The sequence below is a fragment of the Chiloscyllium plagiosum genome, chromosome 14 (assembly GCF_004010195.1).
Source record: "Chiloscyllium plagiosum isolate BGI_BamShark_2017 chromosome 14, ASM401019v2, whole genome shotgun sequence".
NCBI lineage: Eukaryota > Metazoa > Chordata > Chondrichthyes > Orectolobiformes > Hemiscylliidae > Chiloscyllium > Chiloscyllium plagiosum.
The window spans coordinates 36,950,960-36,977,061 of record NC_057723.1 but is presented as its reverse complement, the minus strand read 5'-3'; the positions used below and the strand labels follow the sequence as shown (position 1 = coordinate 36,977,061).

General features: G+C 40.3%; 1 protein-coding gene across 3 annotated transcripts in view; it reads left to right on the top strand.

Annotated features, from left to right (window-relative positions):
• Positions 1-26,102, top strand: part of LOC122556638 (collagen alpha-1(XXIII) chain-like) — a 229,667-nt gene that overhangs the window by 41,293 nt on the left and 162,272 nt on the right. For all 3 annotated transcript variants that reach the window (XM_043703584.1, XM_043703583.1, XM_043703582.1), the window contains exon 3: positions 9,825-9,869. In XM_043703584.1, the coding sequence (XP_043559519.1) occupies positions 9,825-9,869 (45 nt within the window). The remainder of the gene's footprint in view (positions 1-9,824; positions 9,870-26,102) is intronic.

Sequence of the window (26,102 nt, the reverse complement as noted above, 5' to 3'; positions counted from 1 at the left end):
GGTGACATGGGGGTATGGCGGAGTCTATCATTGTGATTTTGGAGGATCTAGAGGAGAAAGGTCAGCAAGCAAGAGTAAAGACCTCTGCTCCATGGAATAGGCAGTGAAGGAGGAGTGGTCTTGAGCAGTTTTGCTCCATTTCAGTTGAGAACAGGAACATTCAGTCCTGTTAAATTAGGAACTGTGTGTATGATGGCCCTGTTTCAAGAGGGAGGCAGCAACGATCTGTGCTCTCATCCGATTCTGAAGATAACTGTGGCTCTGTCGGGCTTTTAAATGTCATGCTATATCAAATGATAAAAGCAAAATGAGTCACCTTTTGGTGCATTCCTGTATATCAGACAAAAATGCACGCTTTACAGGAGCAATTTCAGGACTCTCCTTTGAGGGAAGCAGGATGACAAGCCATCCGACGTTTTCATTATCACAGAAGGCACACAGGAGTCTTTTGCATATCCTTAAGGCAACTTGTAGTGTTGAGTGATTGGCTGTCAATCTAGAATTCATTCTGAGACCAACCTGAATGCCAGCTAGCTTGCTTCTTTCTCATCACCTGATGCAGGCTAGGTATACCAATCCTCTAAGATTTTGTTTGCTTTCAGGCCTTAAGTCCTTACATGATGACTTTTGAGTCATCACATTTGGACCTTTAGCTTGTTTTGATCTTTGTCTCTGCAATTATACACTTCCATCTTTCTCTCCCCTCTGCATCACTTACTTATCTTCACCACATCTTTGAACAAAAAGTGGTTGATCATAATGGCTGTGCCAACACTGCATTGGAAGTTCCAAATTTTCTTTTAGATGCATTTAAACTCATACACTTTGTCCCTTGCAGATGAGGATTGAAACCTGGAATTCCTGCAGATAATAAAAGTAAACACTGATGCCTCTGCTCTGTACCATGAAGGACTGCAATCGGTTTACCAAGGCAGACCAGACATGACAAAAGGAAAAAGGTGGAGTCTTGGGCTGACCTTGAGCACCAGGCTCAACCAGTAGTGAATCAACAGATAACAACCAGGACTGTGTGCACTAAACAAATCCCACATATTTAACTGCTTAAGGTTCTTTAGCAAATTAAACATCTGTTTTTAACTACAGATTATTTTAGTTTTGACTCGCCTTTGTAGTCAGCAAATTCTCATTAATCACCTGTAATACTTTGAAATATTAACTGCTGGTAAAACTAAAAGTTCATGACTGCAAGGACACAGCTGGCTAGGGGTTATTATCTTAACTCTCCCCACTATGCAGTGACAAGTAATTGCACTAATTGTACTATTCCCTCTTTTGATTTATAAATGCATCCACTAGTCTGTGGCATTATAATTGGCTGATGCAACTACTCCATTCATTTTATGTGGTGACATGCTGTTGGGACAATTGATCAGTTTATTGGCATTCGTCCAATCTATGTATCTTTTTTTTTTATTTGGTACCAATGAGGGAAATGTTTGTTTGTAACTCCAAGGTGATACAGGTGATTTGTTTGTTTTTTTGTAGGTTTTGCCACGTGAATCTGAGTAGATCTTGGTGATCTACTGATTTGAAAGCTTCAAAGGCAAACTAATTACGTACTGTATTGATTTCAATTGTCTGTTTTTTAATTTTTTTAAATTTATTTTTAATAGTCTGGGTTTTTTTTTCTCCAGTGTGGAAATGTCAAATACTATGCCACAGGTTTAAAATGAGAAGGGGAAAAGTTAAGAGATGTGCAAGGCGTGTCTTTACACTGAGGGTAGTAGGTGTCTGGAGCATGTGCTGGGGAGGTGGTAGAAGGAGATATAATAGCACTGTTTAAGAAGCATTTAAACAGATACATGAAAAGGCAGGGAATAAAGAGATATGGACTATATGCAGGCAGATGAGATTTAGTTTGGAATGGCATCATCAGCGCAGACATGATGGGCTGAAGGGCCTGTTTCTGTGCTGTAGTGTTCAGTGTCCAAGTTCTTAACCTATTGTTATAGTTGTAACTGTTTTTTTAGGGAGTGGTGCCATCACATTTATTTGGGTACATCAAGATAACTTTTCAGTTCTACTTTATGTCTGATTTCTTCATATGCAGCACAGTGAATGGTAAATTGACTAATTTTAGAACATGTTAAAATGTTTTGAATGTTCTCTTGAATGTGACATGATGTTGGAAAACCTTTTTGAAGTTACAACAAAAATCAAAATTTAAACATTTTTATTTGGGCAATTTTCATTTGGTAAACACTGGCTTGTCACAGTGATTTGATTTTTTAAATACATTAGCAAGATGTGACCAGTGCTGGTTGGGTCAGCATTTACTGCCTTATGGGGCAATCCAGGGATGGACAAGTCAATCACTTTGTAGGTCTGAAATCATATGTAGGCCAAACCAGGACTTCTCTCTTAGTGAACCAGATGCCAGTTATTGACACAACACACTGATTTTGTGGTCATCGTTAGACTCTTAATCTAGACTTTTATTCAATTCAAATTTCACCATTTGTCAGGGTCTGAATATTCTCTGGCTCTCTAAATTAATAATCTAGCAATAATACCACTTACTTATTTGCTCCCACCCACCCACCAGTCCAGGTCCTGTTCCAGGTAGTCTTCCAGTTGATGGCCTTCTATCATCTCATGATCCAAAACTGACTTACAACACTGTCAATATTGCACTGCAGTTGCTCAAAATAACCTGTTCCCCTCCCTATTCCTTTAAGCTATTAAACTGTGCTTATTAACATAAGGACCTGCTCTTGTTTCATTTTAAGTTCTCCAATATGCCTGTTCATTCTCTTTATCTTCACTGATTTACAATAATTTCTAGTAAGTGATTTGGGATACAAATCCTATTAGCCACATTTTTTATCCTAAAAGATGCAATGATCTTAATTATTACCCGTAACTGCATTCCATGGTGTCTGAAAGGGCTGTATGAATGTTTTCTTAATCACTGTGTTAACTCCATTTATTAAAAACGTAGCTTAATTGACCCTCTGTCATTGATTCCTCAACTAGACAAAATAGCTTTATTGATTCCACATACCTCAACTCCATCTATGCCGAGTTCAATATCTTTAAACTTCCCAGTGAGTGGCATCAAAATTTAATCTCAAAATTATCATACCTACAATCTGATGTTCAATTTTAAGCCTTGCTTCTTACAACTTCTGTTATCTTTCATGTACCCTAAACCGTACAGCATGGAGTGAATCATGAATTGCTGAACTTGTACACAATATAGTTTGCCTGATGCAGTACTTAAAACTAATCCAATTTGTAGAAAGCAACAGCTTCTAACAAAATTACATTTATTTTATTTGGTGTTAAATACTTGTGTTAAGTTGTGCTTAAAATAAAAAAACTAAGTGAGAAAGAAACAATGCTACATCTTCAATTTCTATTTGATAACTCCTAGTCAAGCACATTTTAATCAGCCTACTGCTATTTGTGCTCTTCATTGCAATTAGAGATGAAATAGTAGTGAATTTTTCTCCTGACAGAATCTGTTGGTTTTGGGAATTCTAATAGATGGAATCAATTTCATTTGTGTTTTTAAGTGTCACTTTATTACTCCAAAACTTCATCTTTCCACAGGATTCACAGTCTTGTTAGTAATACCACAAGTTTACTGACAAGTGATTTCTGAATTAATCCTTAAACCAATACTTTTTGTTTCAGCAAACTGACATTTGACTTTGCTTTCAAATTAAAGATATTTTCCTCTTTTTTTTTTTGTTTCATTGCCAAGTCAGCTGAGCAGGTGCAAGCAATTTGTCTTGAGTTCAGTCCAATCGTATTTACAAATTCAATTGTATATTTGAAATCATCTTCAAAAAGCAAATGCTTGGCCATGATACTCTGGGAACTAATTATCCATATTTGAGGAAAATTGTTTTTGATTGCTGAAATGTACCAATGAATTGTTCTCAGACTCTAACTCTGTTGCACAACCATGGAGTTAATACAACTGAGCATTTTCTATTATGTTTACTTTTTGCTCAAAAAAGCTTTGTTTTCTGGTGTGTGTGTGTGTGTGGGTGGGTGGAAATCACCAAAGATAAAAGCAAAAGATAATTGCATTGTATGATACCATTTAATGTGAAATTAGGACAGATGAGTAAGATTTTACCAAAGAGCCTTTTAGGAGTGCTCTTTTTTTTTTTGTTCAAAAATGAGTGAAGTAGAGAGTTTTAAAAGGTGGGAATTCCACACTTTGAAGCCTGCAGCTATGGCCACAATGGAAGGAAAGATGCAAAAAAGGTTAAAATTGGAGGAATTTGAATTCTTGTAGGGGGCTACAGAGAAGAGGAAGATGAATTTGTACACGGGGATAAGGAAAACCATGTAGGTCAGCACACATGAGTACTGGATGAAGGATGCGTAGTACCACCTTTCTCCCAGTTACATGTGCTGACAACTGACATATGCATTGTGTAAATTTGAGATGGTACTTTTTCCTAAAAAAAAAACTTAAATTTGAAAATGTCAAAACATACATACATGTGAAATCAAAACCGAGGTAAACCAATCAGAACGTTGAACCTGTCCCCTCCATTCAATAAGATCATGGCTGATCTGTTTGATTTCAAATTTCACATTTTATATTTACCTCCCCAATAACCCATGATTCTCCTGACTAACAAGAATCTTTGGACCCCTGTCTTGAACATGTTCAATTGCCCTGCCTCCACTGCTTTCTGAAGCAGAAAGCTCAAAATTTTGCCCTCTAAGAGAATAAAATTCTTCATCTGTGTTTTACTCAGAACACAGTGGTCCCTTTTTCCAGACTGACACTCTCTCAAGAGGAACTAGCCTTTCCAAGCTACTTTGTCAAGACCATTCAGGATTTCATATACTTCAATCATATCACCTCCTCACTCTCTTCTCGACTACAGTGGAAACCAGACTAGTTGGTCCAACTTGTCCTCCTAAGACAACCTGCTCAGGTCAGATATAAATATTCGTTGAACTGTCTCCCATGCATTTATATCCATCGTTTAAATAAGAAATTGAATCTGCACACGGTATTTGAACTGTAGTCTCATCAATGCCCTGTCCAACAAAACATAACATCCATCCTTCTATGTTCATTCTTCTCATTTAAAGAATAGCAATCCATTCACTACTTGATTACGTTATATCTTTTTCGTGACTCATGCACTAGAATATCCAAATCCTTCTGCACTCCTGAAATCTGTGTACTTTTTATCTGTTTAAGTAATATTCTGCTTTTTTTTTAATTATATTCCTGCCAAAGTTAACAACTTCCACTCCATCAGCTTATCTAAATCTGCCTATAACTTTGTCGTCTTCACAAGGTACTTGCCTACCTAACTTGGTGTTATCTGAATTAGCTACCATGCTTCCCCTCCCCTCCCCATTTGATGTAAAAAGTTGAGACCCCCGCACAGACTCCTGTGGGATTATACTGACCACATCCTGCCAATCGGGCAAAGACCGTCTTTTGCTTTAGGCAGAAAATGGGGTATGCCTGTCTTCTGTCTTAGATATTATGCCCTATAATATTTACCCCACTATATTTTGTTTTTGCAGTAGCCTTCACATTTTCAAATACCTTCTGGAAATCCAATTTATAGTACTGTATATCTGTAGGCTCCCATTTATTCACAATCTGTTACTCTTTCAAAATCTTCAAACATTATTTCCCTTTTACTAACCTTGCTGACGCGTACCCATTGCCACCTTGTTTTTCTCAGTGCACAGCTAGAATGATCAATTCTACCATCTTTCCTACACCCAGATACAAAGCAAACTGGCCTATAGATTTGTTTTCTGTCTCCTTCCTCCTTGAAGAGAGGAGTTGTATATACTAATTTCCAGTCTTCACACTGAAGAAGGGTCATACCAGACTCGTCATTAACTCCATTTCTCTCCTATACTGCCAGATCAGTTGAGTTTCTCCAGCATTGTGTGTTTGATTTCCAGTATCCACAGTATTTTGCTTTTATTATCCCTGATTGATGACTGAAATCTGGCTTGACAGATATTATTTTTCTTTGGTTTTACAAGATATTTATTCGCTGAATACAAAATACTGCAGATTAGCGTTTAACAATAAACAGAAGTTTTTTATGCAAATGAAATATAGTATAGATTAACTTAACCTTTAAACATCAGTCAAGAAAATAGTTTTTGAAACTTATGCTAAAAATGTAATCCCATTAAACCCAATAGCATCTCATTACATATTCCAACACTAGAGAGAATGGCCTTTACTCCTCAAGGTTTGGCTTGTAAGTGGCTTCAATTCTTGGTCATGATCATCTGATTATCTCTTCTCTGATTCATATAACTGACTTTTTTTTCAGCTTCACATAATCTAGGGTTTTAACCAAACACTTCTGGTATGGAGCTTTAAACTGAAGTCCTTACATTAACTTTTAACAATTCTAGGATGATTTTAGTTTCTCAGAAAATCTGCTTTTATGCTATCAAATACTGCCTCAAAGTCTGCAGAACTGCCCAGACTTAAACTTTAAAGAAAACATTTTTTAAAAAAAACTATTCATGTTCCCTTTAAGTTCACCAGCGCCCATCCCCCCCCCAACCCCTCAAAATTCCAGAATTTTATGTTTGAAAGTTTTATGCATCACACTCTCCCAATGTAAACAAATTCCCACTAACTTCCAAAACCTGACTTTTAAGAAAATAAATCCCCATTGCTATAGAAATGGGTATATGTTAATGATTGGATGACACTGGAAACCTTATGCCACTATTTTAAATACAAAAATCCAATCTCAAATAAATGAAATGTAATTTGCGTGCCTTATATCACATTACAATGAAGTCCAGTGGATGTGGAGACTCGTTATCTCTCAACAGCATCATTTTTGTTTCATATCCACTTTCCTCATGATTGGGAACTTGACAGAATCGCAATACTCAAAAATACGTCATTGGCTATGAGGAACTTGAACAGCCCAAGTGTGAGAATTTCAGCAGTCCTTCTGTCTAAACAAAAGTAGATTTTAATTTTTTTTTTTGTTTTTGTGGGGAATAATGTATTTAGCTACAGTTTTAGTAGTTCAGTGTAATGGGAATTTACAGTAATATTTTCCAGGTACATAGCAGGATATTTACTCCTTTTTGGATATCTTCAAAAATTGTATATCTGTCTTTTACGGAACTGTCAATGCAAGGAATGTGCTTGAACAATTCACAAAGGAATCTTCTTTTAGCGCCCTTTTTGTGGAGAAGCATGGAGGTGGTCAGATGGTGAATAGCCAATTAGGTAAGTCTGTGAATGGGTGGGGAGGACTACAGAATTTTTTTTTCTAGAAATCGTAAGAGGTTGGAGAGAGGGTGCCTCTATCTTGTCTCTCTCCTACTAGGAGAAAAGGTAGTGTGCTGTTTCCATAAGAGGGCCTCTCTTTACCATCCAGCTCAAAGCTCTCATCCACCATCCTTAATGATGGCCACTCTTTGACCAACTGGCCAATTTGCAGGAATCACAGCTGAGAGACTGTTCACACACACACCTGTGGTTGTATATCCATTTGGTCCCAGAGTCAAGGTCCTGACTGAAAGGACAAAACCCTGCCCCTAGTTTGTTCACAGTTGGATACAGTTAATTTTAAGATGTATTAAAAGATCTTCATACAAAGTGATCCCCTATGTGGATTAAATCTTAAAGTTCTGATTGCAACAACTAAATAACAGTTTGCCTGGAGTTGTCAAGTGGAACATAAATTTACATGTGACCTGCAGGTAAGTGATAACTCACTCATTTTGAATACATGCAATGAAGAAAAAAGTCTAATAAATGGATTTTACAAAATGCTGAGAAACCTGTGCTCCACCTCCCACTTCAGAAACTAATTGAAAACTTGCATTGAGAATATGAATGGCATCAAGCAATGTCCTCTGCAGAACATGGCTGCAAGAAGCAAATAAGAACTTAGAAAAAATAACTTGTAAAAAAATACGCTTGCAAGTTTAAATGAATAACTGGTAAGTTTATCAAAGGTTGAGTTACGTGAGAGGTCTTCAAAACTGTGAAAGGTCTTTTATTTTCTTCATCTAAGGAGATGCTAATTGTCTAGTTATATACCTTATTTAAAAAACCCTTCACAGGTGCTGTAAAGCAGAAGTGTAGTGGTATTTTAAAAAAAAATCATGAGCAAAACAAAAAGCCATCAATTAAAAGGTAGTCACTAAGAAATCAAATAGGGAATCCATTTACCTGGAATGTACAACTCACTACAACAGGGAGCAGTCCAAATGGAGAATATCGACGCACTTCAGGAGAGGCTAGATAGGTAAATGAAGAAGGTGGGGGATCATTCTGTTCGAGTCAGATGAGGAAAGGAGACATGAGGTTACCATAATGGTATAATGGTTAACCCTGCCACCTCACAGCGTCTGAGACTTGGTTCAATTCCAATCTTTGGTGACTGTCTGTCTGTGTGGAGTTTGCATGTTCTCCCCATGTCTGTGTGGGTTTCCTCCACAGATCAAAGATTGCCAATCCAACAAATTTGCATATGTTAAATTGCCCTATACTGTCAAGAGATGTGCAGGTTCGATGGGTTAGCCATGGCTAATACAGGGTTGTAGGGATAGAGTAGGGGACTGGGTGTAGTTGGGATGATCATCGGAGTGTAGATTAGAATGATGCTCTGATTTCCAGCATCTGCAGTTCTCACTTTTGCCATGATCATCGGAGTGATAGTGCAGACCCAATGGCAAAATCGCTGCCTTCTGCACTGTAGGGATTGCATGATTCTGAGTGGAACATAAATACTAGTATGGATTGCTTGAGCTGAATGGCCTGTTTCTGTGCCTAAGTAATCCTGTAAGATAGCACTAGTCATTGTGGCATTAGATGGTTAAAGTGAAAGAATTAGAGGCACAGAAGAACTAAAATAAAAACTTTTCAGCAGCACCTAGCAAGTAGGGGGATGGTTTGAAACAGCCCTATGGTAGTTTTCAGTTTGTGAGAGGCCTGTGGCCACTGCAGGCTAGCCCTGATACATTTATGTTTATATGTAAATAGGCATTCCAAGTCATTCAAAACGACTGCCTTTTCCTGTATGATATGATCTAGTGTAATGGGAAATCACTTCCAGGGAGCAGCTCTGCAAACCACCAGTTCAGGAAAATAGTCAGCTAACAAATTTCAATCCATATGGAATATGAATATGCATCATTCAATGCATGTATTCTGTAGAGGTTTCAATGATAGTTTTTTTAGATTAACATTGTATGTTAACAAATGGTTCTATTTTGGCTGTGATCAGTCACTTAGTCTCAAATAGGAGTCTATAATAATGTCATAATTTGCAAAGAAATTAATTGCCAGAGCATAAGTAATTCAGTACTTTGAAGAGTTTGCCTCAACTGGGAATAAAATGGAATTCAACAGTGAAGGTTCCTCTATTGTCTCCTTATCCTGGCTGGGAAACTGATTTGTCTTCATGTATGAGTTTGTTTGCAATGTGGTGCATTGACAGCAGCATCCGTCAAGCTGAAAGGCAAACCAGACTGCACAGAAAACAACAATAAGTGTAATTCAATGTGATTTATGTATTGAGCACCACTTCAATCACAACTTCTGTGTTTTCACATTTCAAAATAATTACCCATTAGAGGAACAAAGTAATTTGTAACAATAAACATTTAGTCAATTAGTTCCTAGAAATGTGCTAACAACAGAAGAACTGTACCACAGCATGCAGAGACCAGATTGGTATGTGCTCCTGAGTGAAGTTTTCAATATTGCAGAAAAATCAGAAATGCTATTGGTTTTACAGCCGGATTTTTTCCAAATCCTTAAATCAGACAACAAATAATTCCATTTTTTTTTTCTTTATATGTAGGCCCACCAGGAAAACGTGGCAAACCAGGAAGAAGAGGAGTCAATGGTAAGTGTTGTATCAGTCTTGCCAAGATCAGATGCGTATTTTTTATACAATTTCCTTGTAAGTGACCTTTGACATGTAGTGAACCAAACGACTGCTATTGCTGCTTTCACATATAAACAGCTCTGAGCCAGACTGCACAGTTTGTCCTTAAGGTTACAAACAGGGCCTTTTTTCTTTTCCTCAAGTGTCACGCAACACCAGAAAGTTCTCTGCATTCCACGAGAAGCTGCTACTTATGTAGTCAGTAAGTGTGAATAATTTGCATTTGTTTGTCACATTTTTATCAGGATTGGAAAGGTTAACACTCTTAAATAGTTTATGCAGAGATAAAAATGTTGATTCTTCACTTATTGTTTCCTAAAGCAAAATATAAAGAAAACAGATGCTTTTTATTTTCAACTCTCCCCTCACGCTGACTGTGAGCTCTCATTTAAGAGATCCACCTTCTCCATTAACTCTATTCCCAATAAACTGGCCACCCAATTTTTTTTCCCTGTATTGCTGTGTGTGTGTTTGTGTGTTGTTTTCTCTTTCTCTGCAACATTATTGCAACATCTAATAAAGGAACTAGTGAGAATGGAAAAAGAGCCCTTCAAAACTGACTAGTCCCTGAGAAACTAAAATAGTCTGAGGAAAATCTCAACAAGAGCTCTCAGCAAAAAAATGATTTTGACCTCTGCTACCAAGTACCAGATCAGCTTTATAAAGTCACGAATTAGATCTAATGTGACTGCGATAGAGGAAAGGTAAAGTTAGTCCTTATCCTGTCTGCAGTCTTTGACTTGTTTGATTACATATCCTCCACCATCTCGCCATTCAGCTCAATGGGTCTGCTTTCATCTGATTCTTATCTGTTTAATCCAGTCAAATAGTCAGCTGTATTAGCTTCCTTTTTCATTCCCATACTGTTTCTTGCGTCCTAACTTTGTCTCCCTCCTATGTAGCATCTTCATGCTACTGCAAGGTGACATTGACAATGTGCCTTCAGACGATGTGTACATGGAAACTGATGGCATTCAGCTCTACCTCAGCACCACCCCTCTCATTCCTCCATTGCTAGGAAGTTGGTGAATTGCTGATCTGTTGTCCATGTTAGACTACATGCCTAGCCCCCACCTTCCCATGTACCTCCAAGCTCATCTACTGCACAGTGGACAGGTATGTACTGAAATCAGCAATCCATCTGCTTATATTTAAATAAATGCTTACAAGTCAATTGAGCTCATTTTTAAGATCAAACTCATGTGACTCAACATTAGTGTCCCTACCTCTGAGACAGGAATCCAGGTTCAGGTCCCAGTTGATCCAGAGATATGTAAGAACATCTGTGAACAGGTTGATTTAGACAATATCAATATGGCTGGCTTGGGCAGATGGGAACTGACAGCACTTTTTTCAAAAAATTATAAAAGACAAGGAAAGAGGTGGATGAGTAACTTCAGGTAGGGTGCTCTTCAAGCTCCAAGGACCACTCACACGCCTTATCCCTACCCAATATTTCACCCCAAGATGTGCATCCGTTGACATAGGCAGTCCTAGTGATGACACTATCTCCAACTCTATAACTCTACCCCTGCCTCAGTACATCTATTATTGTAATCCCCCATCCCCTTTTTGACACTTTTTTGGACTTGATGACTTCAACACCTTCTTGGTCAATTCTCACATTTTACCCTGTGTAAACTTGAAATCAGCCAAAATCTGCTGTTTCTTTCATCCTGTACATGTACAAGACCTGTTCACTGATCAGCCTTTTGTTCTCTGATCCATATTGGTATTCAGATGAGTAATTTTCATCCATCTTTTCAAATCCCATCATGGTGTTGCCTGTCCATATGTGACCTTCCCCAGCTCTGTAACTCAGATTGCTGCGTGTGTCTGATTTAAATATCCAGAAATGCCGATGCACAAACTAAACTTTTTTTATTTTTCCCTCACCACTAAATCACCCACATTACTTTTGCACTTTATCCACCAACACTAATCTATGTTCTTACACTGTTCTGATCGCTTGATTATTCCTGCCTTCAGCTGTCCAGTAATTTTGAAGGTATAGCAATAATTAGATCTTGAACACACCCACCCCACCCCACCCCCTGTGGTACAATATAGGAAACCCAGATTAAATTTCTACCTGTTCCAGAGGTGTGTAATAACACCTCTGAACAAATTCATTAAAAATATCTACGAAGAGGCACTTCTTGAAACTCTGCTCTGGTTGAGGAGGAAGCGGGGACTGAGATGCTGGGGACTGAGATGCTGGAGATCAGAGTTGAGAGTGGGGTGCTGGAAAAGCACAGCAGGTTAGGCAGCATCTGAGAAGCAGGAGGATCGGTGTTTCGGGCAGGAGCCCTTCATCTGGTCTGATTTGAGTTGAGGTTTATGTTTGTAAAGTTTTGCTTTATAAGACTGAGTAAGATTTGGTTCCAGTGCTATCCTTTTGTTCACAGGTTTCTGGAATAGTTCACTAGGTGGGCTAGAAGTTCCAGAACTCCCTCCCTAAATCTGTCTCTCCACGTCTTTATATTCCTTTTTAAGATGTTTCTTAAAACCTGCCTCTTTGACTAAATTTTTGACCAGCTGCATTAATATCTCCTCATAGGCTTGCTGTCAAATTTTGCTTTAGTGCTTCTGTGAAAGGACTTGAGGCATTTAGTTTTGAAATGAATGCTAAATGACAAATGGTGTTGTCTCAAGTATTATCAGTCCAACTCAAATTAGCAAAGCTAAGCATGTGGTATAAATGATTAAAAACTCATAACAATTGTTTTCTGTCTTGAAGCTAGTGTGCTGTTTGTTTATTTGTTTAGATCTAGTTAAAAATCACAACACCCAGGTTATCATCCAACAGGTTTAATTGGAAGCACTAGCTTTCGGAATGCCTCTCCTTCATCAGGTGGTTGTTTGGATCTGCTCTGGTCATCAAGCATCTATCTAATCCTACTTCCCAACTTTGGTCCATAGCCTTCTGTACTTTCAAGCAGTGAATTCTAGATACCCACCAGCCTCTGAGTGAAGAAAAATTCTTCTTAAATTTCCTTTTAAAATGCCTGCTGTTCATCTTAAATCTATGCCCCACCTTTAAAATTAGTTTACATTAGATTCTCCAGTGTGGAAACAAGCCCTTCGGCCCAACAAGTCCACACTGACCCTCTGAAGAGTAACCCCCTGCAGATGCATTTCCCTCTGACTAATGCACCTAACACTATGGGCAATTTAGTGTGGTCAATTCACCTGACCTGCACATCTTTGGACTGTGGGAGGAAACCAGAGCACTTGGAGGAAACCCACGCAGACACGGGGAGAATGTGCAAACTCAACACAGACAGTTGCCTGAGGCTGGAATCGAACCTGGGCCCCTGGTGCTGAGGCAGCAGTGCTAGCCACTGTGCTGCCAGGAATAATTGACCCTCTACTAAGAGGAAAGCTTTCTTCCTATTGATGCTATATTTATGCCCCTCATGATTTTATAAACCGCAATCAGATCTCCTTTCAGCATTCTCTGATCCAAGAAAAACAGCCCTAACCTATCTATTCTCTTCATAATCTTTTAATTATAGTCCTAATTTCTTAGCAGTTTACCATAATATGGAGTACAGTGCAGGTTTAAGGACACCAACCTCAGTACCATACTGGCTAATGTGTTAGGACCTCTCTGCATGAGAAATTTCAGAATACAAATTTGATATATTGCATTTTAGATTAGTTAATAAAAATAAGTAATATACACCAGTCACTGAGCCTATGAAGTTAATACTCCTATTTGTGCCTTCTCAAATATCCCTACAACAGACTAAACAAGTGGTTTCCAAAAACATTTGAGAAAAGCCTAGAGCTACTGAACATTATATTATCATTGTGAAAATTGCTTTCCACAAAATATTTTTGTTAAAAGAAACCTTAGTCAGTGTACGTTTCTGCATCGTCTTTCATGCAGAAAATTAATTAGCCCCAAATGTTAAAACTTGAACAAAGACGTTTTGAAATTCTCAATACTGCAACTTAAAACAATAGAAAAATTTCTTTTGAGCAAGTTTGGAGCCATGCATTAACTCATTCTTTGCAGAAATCAGTTTCCATTAAAATCTTTTACAGCGCAACAATCTGTATGCCATCAATGTAGGAAAAAGATATTTATCTGGTGCATAGCAAGATGTATATTCAGGGCTGTAAACTTTTCTCTGAAATAGCTGTAGGGCCTAGATCATTCAGATTCCCTCAAACATCCCATTTACTAAGCAAGAATGACCTTGAAATTCCATGCTACTTAATTTTGCAGTATAAAATTGTTCCATCCTTTTTCTCTTGGGTAGCAAAATGTTTCCATTGGTTTTCCCAGTCCAAAGTTGATCTCCGATTAGTAATGATATGCTATGAACCCTTTCCGCCAAATTAGCTACTTCATTGTAGCAGATAATAAGGACATGTTGGTTTGCAGCTCTAAATTACCTAATTCATAATTGCAGAGCAGAAGGGCTAAGTAGCTTCTGTCACCAAGAAATTTCAAAGCTTCAAGATTGCAGGGAGTTTGCCCTCTTTTTTTTTTCTTTTGCCCCCTCGATCCAACCTTCATTTGGAGCGCACATGACATCCTTTATATGCTTGCTTTTTCTTTAACTAAATGGAGTGAAGGAAAGTCACCCTCCATTCAGGAGGGTATATTCTAGCAGATATTTCAGCACCATCCCCTGCACCCCCCAAAAATATGACTGCATTTGTTGCCAACACAATACGTGCAAATGTGTTGCGTTGGCAAAGTTGCACAACAAGCAACAAGTGTCAATATACTTTAAACTGGGATGGAGAGAAACATCAAACAAAGTTCCCTCACAGAACCTTGTGAAACGGCAGGGGCTTGGTAGGGCAAATTCCACTACTGAAAAGGGAAAAAATGCAATTCCCACAAACTACATGAATATTATTCTTTTTGATGCCATTCTACTCTGAGAAATAAAGGTGAGTAAAGAATATCAGAAAATGTAAATTGAACTCTTCCCTTTGCTATTTCAGAAATAAAGGTGAGGCTTCGAGCACTAAAGCCTTGATTGGTTTCAGGTGCTCTCTCATTTACTGCTGCCACTCCATGAATAGAACTTGACTTTTTAATAGGTAACTTTTAAATTCCAACAAATCATATTTGAAATCAGTGCCATCATTATATTTTGTCATGCTGTCATGAGGAATTTGCAACAGGAACGGTATGAGTCGGATGGCAGTTATAGGATGGGGGGGAAAGGTCTCCGATACCGCTGAGGAGCTGGTGTATGGGAGAAGGATTCACATTTTTGGAGCATTGGAATCTCTTTTGGAGCAGGAGTGACCTGTACAAGAAGGATGGATTGCACCTAAATTGGAAGGGGAGTAATATACTGGCAGGGAGATTTGCTAGAGATGCTCGAGGATTTTAAACTAGTAAGGTGGGGGTGGGTGGGACACAGGGAAATAGTGAGGAAAGTGATCGATCTGAGACTGGTACAGTTGAGAACAGAAGCAAGTTGAACAGAAGAGAGTCAAAACCGTCAGGGCAGGCAGGGACAAATTAGGACTAATAAATTAAACTGCATTTATTTCAATGCAAGGGGTCTAACCGGGCAGGCAGATGAACTCAGGGCATGGTTAGGAACATGGGACTGGGATATCATAACAATTACAGAAGCACAGCTTAGGGATGGACAGGACTGGCAGCTTAATGTTCCAGGATACAAATGCTACAGGAAGGATAGAAAGGGAGGCAAGAGAGGAGGGGGTGTGGTGTTTTTGATAAGGGATAGCATTACAGCTGTATTGAGGCTGTATTCCCAGGAATATCCTCCCAGGGAAGTTATTTGGGTGAACGGAGAAATAACAAAGGGATGATCACCTTTATTGGGATTGTATTATAGACCCACTAATAGTCAGGGGGAAATTGAGAAACAAATTTGTAAGGTGATCTCTGCTATCTGTAAGAATAATAGGGTGGTATGCTAGGGGATTTTAACTTTCCAAACATAGACTGGGACTGCCATAGAGTTAAGGATTTAGAAGGCAAGGAATTGAAGTGTGTAGAAGAAAACTTTCTGATTCAGTATGTGGATGTACTTACTGGAGAAGGTGCAAAACTTGACCTACTCATGGGGAAATAAGGTAGAGCAGGTGACTGAGGTGTCAGTGGGGGAACACTTTGGGGCTAGCGACCATCATTCTACTAGGTTTAAAATAGTGATGGAAAAGGATAGACCAGATCTGAAAGTTGAAGTTCTAAATTGGAGGAAGGCCAATTTTGATGGTATTTCAAAAGCTGTTTGGGGGCAGATGTTTACAGATAAGTGGACAGCTGGAAAATGGGAAGCCTTCAGAAATGACATAACGAGAATCCAGAGAAAGTGTATTTCTGTTAGGGTGAAAGGAAAGGCTGGTAGGGATAGGGAATGCTGGATGACTAAAGGAAATTGAGGGCTTGGATAAGAAAAAGAAGGAAGCATATGTCGAGTATAGACAGGATAGATCTAGTGAATCCTTAGAGTATAAAGACTGTAGGAGTATATTTAAGAGGCAAATCAGGAGGGTAAAAAGGGGACATCTTGTAGCTTTGGCAAATTGAATTAATGAATATCAAAGGGTTTTTACAGATATGTTAAGGACAAAAGGGTAACTAGGGAGAGAATAGGGCCCCTCCAAGATCAGCAAGGTGGCCTTTGTGTGGAGCTGCAGAAAATGGGGGAGATACTAAACCAGTATTTTGCATCAGTATTTACTGTGGAAAAGGACATGGAAGATATCGACTGTAGGGAAATAGATGGTGAGATTTTGAAAAATGTCTATATTACAGAGGAGGAAGTGCTGGATCTCTTGAAATGGGTAAAGGTGGATAAATCCCTAGGACCTGATCAGGTGTACCCTAGAACTCTGGGAAGCTAGAGAAGGATTGCTGGGCCTCTTGCTGAGATAGTTGTATCATCGATAGTCACAGGTGAGGTGCCGGAAGACTGAAAGTTGGCTAATATGGTTCCACTGTTTAAGAAGGGTGGTAAGGACAAGCCAGGGAACTATAGACTGGTGAGCCTGACATCGGTGGTGGGCAAGTTGTTGGAGGGAATCCTGAGGGACAGCTTGTACATGTATTTGGAAAGGCAAGGACTGATTAGGGATAGTCAACGTGGCTTTGTGCATGGGGAATCATGTCTCCAACTTGATTGGGGCTTTTGAAGAAATAACAAAGGATTGAGAGCAGAGTGGTAAATGTGATCTATATGGACTTCAGTAAGACGTTTGACTGGTTAGCAAGGTTAGGATCTCACAGAATACAGGGAGAACTAGCCATTTGGCTACAGACTGGCTCAAAGGTAGAAGACCGAGGGTGGTGGTGGAGGGTTGTTTTTCAGAATGGAGTCCTGTGACCAGTGAAGTGCCACAAGGATTGGTGCTGGGTCCTCTACTTTTTGTCACTTGTATAAATGATTTTGGATGTGAGCATAAGAGGTATGGTTAGTAAGTTTGCAGGTGACACCAAAATTGGAGGTGTAGTGGACAGTGAAGAGGGTTACCTCCGATTACAACAGGATCTGGATCAGATGGGCCAATGGGCTGAGAAGTGGCAGATGAGTTTAATTCAGATAAATGTGAGGTGCTGCATTTTGGGAAAGCAAATCTTAGCAGGACTTGTACACTTAATGGTAAGGTCCTAGGGGATTTGAGCTATAGGGAGAGTCTGAACAGGCTGGGGCTGTTTTCCCTGGAGCGTTGGAGGCTGAGGGGATGACCTTTTGAGGTTTACAAAATCATGAGGGGCATGGATAGGGTAAATAGGCAAAGTCTTTTCCCTAGAGTAGGGGAGTCCAGAACTAGAGGGCATAGGTTTAGGGTGAGGTGGGAAAGATGTAAGAGATCTAAGGGGCAACCTTTTCACACACAGTGGTATGTGTATGGAATGAGCTGCCAGAGGAAGTGGTGGACATTTGCAACATTTAAAATGCATTGGGAGGGGAAATGCATATGAATAGGAAAGGTTTGGATGGATATGGGCTGGGTACTGGCAGGTGGGACTAGATTGGGTTGGGATATCTGGTTGGCATTGACGAGTTGGACCTAAGGATCTGTTTCTGTGCTGTACATCTCTGACTCTATAGTGGCATCATTACAAAGCAGTGTGACCTTTTTATACTGGTATTGTGTATGAGTTTGTGCACGCGCAGTGGCATTATGGAAACTGCTCATGTGCCAGACATGTATGAGTGGAGCAGTCACCAGCCTTGTCACTATTCATTCCAAATATTTTTGGAGAAAAAGTCCTATACCTCTAAGCTCTGTAAGAGGACCTCTGCAGATCTCTCCCACTAGCTGATAGGAGTCTATTTGTTCAGTTGCTTCTACGTCCCAACTGTTTAGTATTTTGTGTCTTGGGCAGTTTGCAGATATCCTTGCGTTCTCATCAAATGGTTTGTTTTCTTAATGGGTGCTAACTTTGAGGCTGAGGAAGTGAGAGAATCAATTCTTCATTTAACTTTCTCTCCGCTATTCACAAGCAGCTGTTAAAATATAAGTGTGCGTATTCCAGAAACTAGTTCTGTTGTCTTTTTTTAAAAACTTGGATGATCTGCTGGTGACTTTTAGCCCCATGTGTAATTTCCCAGAAAGGTATGAAGTTCTTTCTGCAAAGAACAGAGCCCTATGTATTACAATTTAGCTTCCATGTGCACAAATGGGAATTTCTTCAATTTGCTCAAATAACTTGTGAAATGGGGTAGTGAAATTATATCCTCTTTTGTTGATGTACTTGTTGAGAAATCTGCCAAGAGTTTGTTACTACTGTCCACACAACTACCTTCACTGGCAATCTATGTATGGGTATTCCTAAACTATTTGGGAACAAGAAATACTGGCTAGAAGTAGGTTGGTTTCTTCAACCCATTGTTCGACCCACTTATTCCCATACAGATTGGCTATGACAGAGACCAATTCTTCTGTGGTGTTTATGAAATTATTGCATAGTATTGAGTAGTGGTGCACAATCAGCATTGTTATAGATGGGTCTTCGCATGGCAAGAACGCAACCAACAAACCAAAAATATTTAGATCAAAGTTTTCTTATCTTTCTGTAAAATAATTTGGCAAGGACTCAGAAATCTGTACCTATGTTTTCATCATGTAGGAAACATGGGGAAGAACTGGTTCATGTGCAGTCCTGTCACCACATGACATCTCAGAACAGTTCACATTTGGGAACACTGTAAAACAAGTTGATTTACATGTTTTAGCCTTCAATTCTGGAGGTATTAAGTATGCCTGTGGTCATGTTATTACTGTGACACCAACTCCCAAAACTTGACAGCAGTGGAACTAGTCTAAAGATTGAACACATAATCACTCTCAACAATACAGAAACCATATTGGTTACTGATTCTGGATGGTGTTAGTGTTCCAGTTCACTGTATAAATATTGGTTTCTTCAAATTTGAAATCAGTGCAGTTGCAGATTTGCTGGGTGAAACTATTCTTTTGAATAGGGCAATTTGAAATTGCCATGAGATCTCTAAACAATTTGTGGTAGCTGCATTACCAATTTGGTTACTGACAACAAAACTGTCTAGTCTGTTAACAAGACACAGGCCTGCTCCTGTCAGTTCAGCCTTTCTTTTCTTGTCCCACTCTCAGAATAAAATACAGGACATTTCAATTGTGGGACAGTGTTTGGAAGGGATGGAGTGGAGCTGGTGGAAGGGATGGAGTGGAGCTGGTGACCAAAACTAAAGCTAGTGGCTGACATTCCCATAAACAAAGAAGTAAAGATAAGGGGAGAACCCTAGACTTCAGATGGAGTCTTATAGGACCTGGACAACAAGGGGATGGCAGGAAATCTGGGAGAAATGTGACAAAAGTCTAGCAAGACCTTTTTTCCAATGATCAGCAACTGCATTTTCCAATTATGTTCCAGAAAGAGTAGGTAACTCCAACAAACAACATGCCAATAAACAGGGTATATTCCTTGTTATCAGCCTCATTTACTACATCTTCACCTCACTAATATGCAGTCACTAATATCCACTGAGGAAACTAGATGCTAAAAATTCCTGACATGAAAATCCGAGCAGATATCCGCTTCTGCTTGCTCTTAGACACCCAACAACATCTCTCGGGACATTCCACACCACTGACTGTTCTCCCCCATCCCAGGGCCAGGCAGCCAGCTCATGGATTGCATCAGGTTGACCTCTGGGCAATCTCCAATACCATTCCATAATACTTTTGGTACATGAGTATATAGCACAGAGGTCGTGCAGGGTTTGGAGAGGGGTGGGTAGAGAGCAGGGGTGGGTAAAGGAAGGTGTGTGATGGACAGAGCATGAGCCTTGGTGTGGGTATAGTAGCTGAGTTGGAGTGAGTGTGAGGTAGCAGAGAGATGATGATGATGATGATGATGGCACTTAGCCTGGCCCAGTGGAGAAGGTATTTGGCTGATCCTTACAATGAATTGTTTTCCATCAGAAGGCAATGGCCCAGTGGCAGTCTCCAGACCAGACTATTTTGATAGGGTCTAGTTTGTCAGTCCTGGGGAAAAAGGATATCCCTCCTCTGTACAATTTCATCCATCAGGACTGCTGGGTGCTTGTCTGCAAAGTGATGTGCCATATACCTTATCTGCCATGTATGGAGCAAACTCTATTAGGTCCCATGGGTGAAACCCTTCATGAAACTTCACACAATTACACTTTCTTGGCTAAAGGTTAAAGTTCACCCCTGAGCCCCAATCGCTTGCAGGATTTAACTAGAAATAAAGGACTAAAGGCACACCTTAAAGGAGGGAGACAGACTGTCCAGATAAGGGACAGGTTGTCTTCCTGAACTAGAATTTGATTTTTGATTTTGTATTTTACCATGCCAGTCTGACTGCATTGCAAAGTGATTCTAAGTGTATGAGATTAAATATCTATCATAGCTGGGATTTACTTATAAAAGTTATTTTAAAGACATTGCGCTACTAATCATAAAGATTGCTGCACACACATGCAATTCATCTGCAGACTTATTGAGGCTAAAATTCTTCCTACTCCAGCTTTAGAGGGTTAACCAGTGATGTGGTGAAGACATCTAGTGATGCAATGTGCACACCTCTTAATGCAAGGTGAATCATCTTTGACAGAACTCCTATCATGACTAATTCAGTTTGGCATTGCAGATTTATTAGGGAGAAAGTGAGGACTGCAGATACTAGAGATTGGAGTTGAGCATGGTACTGGAAAAGCGCAGCTGATCAGGCTGCATCCAAGGAGCAGGAGAATCAACATTTCAAGCATAAGCTCCTTCATCAGGATTTATTAGCCCAGTTGCCAGTTCTAACCTGTTCAATTTAGGCCTAGTCCTGTCTTTGTCATCTATAGTTATTTTGTTGTGACTCTGTCTGAGTATTCCCTGAGCATGAGCTGTTGTAGGCAATTATTTGAAAATAAGTAACACTGTTTACTATTACTTTCCTGTTTCATATTAGGAAACATTATGAATGAACACATGTATTTATGTTGACTAGAAAAACAAACTAGCCTGTGTTAAAGACATTGCTCATGAGAAAGCCCCTAACTAAGCAACTTACTTGTAAATATCTATTAATTATTGTCCAGTTGTATACAATTACAACTACTTTTTAAAAAAAAAACTTGGATTAATGTTCTTAAATACACCACACAAACAATTGCTTTTCTTTTATTGGTGAGAGTATTGAGTACAGGAGTTGGGAGGTCATGTTGCGGCTGTGCAGAACATTGGTTAGGCCACTGTTGGAATATTGCGTGCAATTCTGGTCTCCTTCCTATAGGGAGGATATTGTGAAACTTGAAAGGGTTCAAAAAAGATTTACAAGAAGTTGCCAGGTTGGAGGATTTGAGCTGTAGGAGAAGTTGAACAGGCTGGGGCTGTTTTCACTGGAGCGTTGGAGGCTGAGGGATGACCTGTTAGAAGTTGAGAAAATCATGAGGGGCATGGTTAGGGTAAATAGACAAAATCTATTCCCTGGGGTGGGGAAGTCCAGAACTAGGGGGCATGGGTTTAGGGTGAGAGGGGGAAGATATAAAATGGACCTAAGGGACAACATTTTCCTGCAGAGGGTGGTACGTGTATGGAATGAGCTGCCAGAGGAAGTGGTGGGGCTAGTACAATTGCAACATTTAAAAGGCATCTGGATGGGTATATGAATAGGAAAGGTTTGGAGGGATATGGATCGGGTGCTGGCAGGTGGGACTAGATTGGGTTGGGATATCTGATCGGCATGGACGATTTGGACCGAAGGGTCTGTTTCTGTGCTGTACGTCTGACTCTTTGAAAGGTAGCAGCCTTGGTACAGTATGAAGTCTCATTTAATTTTACACTAGTCCATCAAAATCTCGACTTACCAATATTTCAGTTTTCCAACATGAGCATCCTTCAGTTTCTTCTTTTTAATTTGCAATAGTTCAGTTTTCAGAAAAATATATCACCACTGAAACCTGCCTTGTATTTTCTGCTTGGGTTAATGCATTTTTGATATAAGTTTAAGTTTCTTTTGGATTGAAAAGGCTTCTCAATTATGGGTTATTAAACCTACGTTTCCATCAATTTAGGTACAAGTTGTGGCCAAATTGGTGTTAGCATTAACTAACTAGTATGGGTTTGCCTACAGCAAGGTATTTGATCTGATGTGGCATGCCTACATTATCACATGTAACAAAAGAAACTAGGTGTGGATATCATACTTCTGAAAAGTCCCATAACTAATTATTATATACAAAATAGTACAACTGCAGGCATGTAGAGCTGAATCTTTAATTTTTGTGGCTAAGGTTTGAATTGCTTTGAATTTATGGAGGGTTTGTCACTGTGAATTCTAGTGAGTTCTCTCACCGTATCTTACCAAACTTGCCTCATTAATTGTTTACCCACTGCTATGATGTCTGTCACATCTGATTCCAGCCCTAGCTTATGATGTGGTTCTCGACAATTCACCACTTAGACAATTTCCCAGAATTCACCAGTATTCCTTCTGCTTGCACCATATTTAAAAGCCCATTGTGCAGCAAGACCAGCACTGTCAGCCCACGGCTGTCCCGCACAGTTGCTGACCCTTCCCCTGGAAGTGACAAAGACCTGGAGGTCCTGCTGGATTATGTGGAATTGACCCAGTGCTCTCCCAAGACCAACAGGACGCCTTGATACCAAACCATGCCAAACAGGTCCAAGGTTTCCACTCTGGTTAGTGTGCACTCAACTGCCTGGTGGAATGGCGAGCACTGTAGGAAGAAGGTTAACGTCTTTCTCCACTCTGCCTGGGTAAGCTACACCACCTTCTCTCCAAGTCCTTTGGAGGACTGTATACGACGTAGTCAATCCGGGTGTTCCCCAACAGGAAACCCTAGATGAATCAGGACATATGGAACCTGCTATAAAGGCGGGAGGCCTTCAGATCAGGAGACCCACTCGAATATAATGAATCCAAGTATGACCTTCGCAGAGCCATTAAGACCGCCAAGGACTATACCGATCCAAACTAGACCCAGACAGATACTCGACAAATATGGCAAGGACTGAATGACCTCATAGGTTCTAAAAAAGAGACCGTGCGCGATAACAGATGATGACACATCCCTCCCAGATCATCTCAACTCCTATGCTTGCTTTGAGCAGAATTTTGGTGGAGAGAACACCTATTCCGACAAGTCCTGACAAACCTATCCCAACAGTCACTGCATAAGAAGTCAGATCAGTTTTCCTTCATGTGAATCGAAGGAAAGCGATGGGACCAGACAGAGTACCAGGCCATGCACTCAGACCATGCACAGATCAACTGGCCGAGATCTTCTCGGACATCTTCAACCTCTCCCTGCAGCAGGCCACTGTCCCTGCCTGTTTCAAGAGGGCCAACATCATCCCTGTGCCTAAGGAGGCTCATGCAGCATGTCTCTGACTACAGCCTAACTTTGGTGGTCATGAAGTGCTTTGAAAGGCTGGTCATGGCATTAATCAACTCCAGCATCCCACTCCTATTTGCCAATCGGACCAACAGATCCACGTTAGATGCCATATCACTTACCCTTCACTCCTCCCTAAAATATCTTGACATCAAGAACAGCTTCATAAGAATCCTCTCATTGACTACAGTTCAGCCTTCAACACTATTATCCCCTCGAGAGTGACTACTAAACTTAGTGATCTCTGACTAAGCCCCACTCTCTGCAACTGGATCCTCAGTTTCCTGACCCACAGGCCACAATCAGTGAAAATTGGGCAATATTTCATCCTCACTAATACTCAACACTGGAGCCCCCCAGGGGTGCGTACTCAGCCCCTCACTGTATACCCATGACTGCATTGCCAAATACCAGACTAATGCCATTTTTAAGTTTGCTGGTGACACCACCCTGGTTGGTCGAATCTCAGGTGACGACAAAACAGACTAGAGATGGGAGGTGGAAGATCTGGAAAAAAGGTGCACCGAGAACAACCTAGCTCTCGTTGCCAGCAAAAACGAGGAATGCATTGTTGACTTTCAGTGGGATGTTACTCATGCCCCCCTACACATTAACAGCACAGAGGTGGAACGGAGTGTCCAGCTCCTGGGAGTGGTCATCCGCAACAAGCTTTCTTGGACTCCTCATATAGATGCACTGGTTACAAAGGCCCAACAATGTCTCCTCTTCCTCAGACAGCTGAGGAAATTTGCCATGATGGCGAAGACCCTTGCCAACTTTTATAGTTGTGCCATTGAGAGCATTCTGTCTGGATGTATCATTACCTGGTTTGGCAACTGTACCATTCAAGATCTGAGACAGTCACAGAGAGTGGTGAACTCTGGTCTGGTTAATCACAAAGGCCAATCTCCCATCTATAGAATCCATCTACCAGTCCTGCTGTCAAGGAAAGGCCTCCAGCATTCTTAAAGATCCATCCCACGCTGGCAATGCTTTTCTACAACATCTACCATCAGGGAGAAGGTACAGAAGCCTGAACATATGCACCAGTCATTTTCGTAACAGTTTCTACCCTCCTGTTGTTAGAATATTGAATGGTCTCTCAAACTCTTAACATTTGCCTGTACCTATGTTTGTGTTTTTTGTTTTTGCTGCTGTTTACCTATTATTTACTTGTCTATGCTACTTAACTCTGATCTGCCTGTATTGCTCGCAAGACACAGCTTTTCACTGTGCCTTGGTACACGTGACAAATTCAATTCTATACCTAACACTCTATCTCTGCTCTGAATCCCACTCCCACCAAATATAATGCTCTACTATTCTCCCTTCTGGCTGCAATATCTTCCCTCACTCGCCCTTGCCCATCCTGACCTCCATGAACCCTGCCTGCCCTCTGTGCTGCCTATTTACCTAACTGGGACACCTCCCCACCTCCACCAATAGCCGTGCCAGTGATTTTTCATCTGCTGTAATACTTGGCCCTGTCTCATTCCAAGAGGAAACCAGTCTGCAATGGAACAGAAACCAGTTGTGATGGGTGGTGTACTGCCTGTCACTCCCAACTCTGACTACTCCCTCCAGAAGGTCCTGGATTAATATCTGAGGCTAACATGGACGTACTGTGCCTGGACGCCCCTGAACAAAAGCATCTCCTTGACTTGACTTAAGTCTTCTGACAACTTTTGACAAACTTTTGCAGCTTTGTATCTGCGCTAAATAGCACTGCAAAACAGCAGTAAAATAAACCTGGTGTTTCTGGCTGAGGTGTCAAAGCACACGCAGATAGGCTCAGAGTGAGAGAACATGATGAGAGAAAGCAAAGAGCCAGAGTTTCATCCTGACCCAATCCTGATGTGTCCCTGCTACAGCAGTACAATGATCACAGTACAAGGTGCAGACGTGTAAAGCAGATGTGCCATGAGAGGAGTTAGAGGGTGGTACTTATTGGCTGCCATTTTCTGTGGACATAAGGTATCTATAGATTGTGTCTGGTTTCCAATTTAAAGTGTGATTGGAGCAAATACTTGAATCTGCTGAATATTGTAGTGAGTTGGGGGCAGTTAATGAGGCATTTAAAAACTATTATTGACCATCAATTAGTAACTTGCCAGTGCCCAGCGAGCTGCTTGCCACACGTCTTGTGAAACATATTAAAGATGGGACCAATTGCTCCCAACACTGAGATTGCCCTCACTGTACTAGATTCTGCTAAATCTTTTTTTTTCTTCTTTCTTTCTTTTGCTCTTTCTTGCTCGCACTTTCTTTCTTGCTTGTTCTTTCTTTCTCTCTTTCTTTCCTTTTCTCTTTCCTTTTCTCTTTC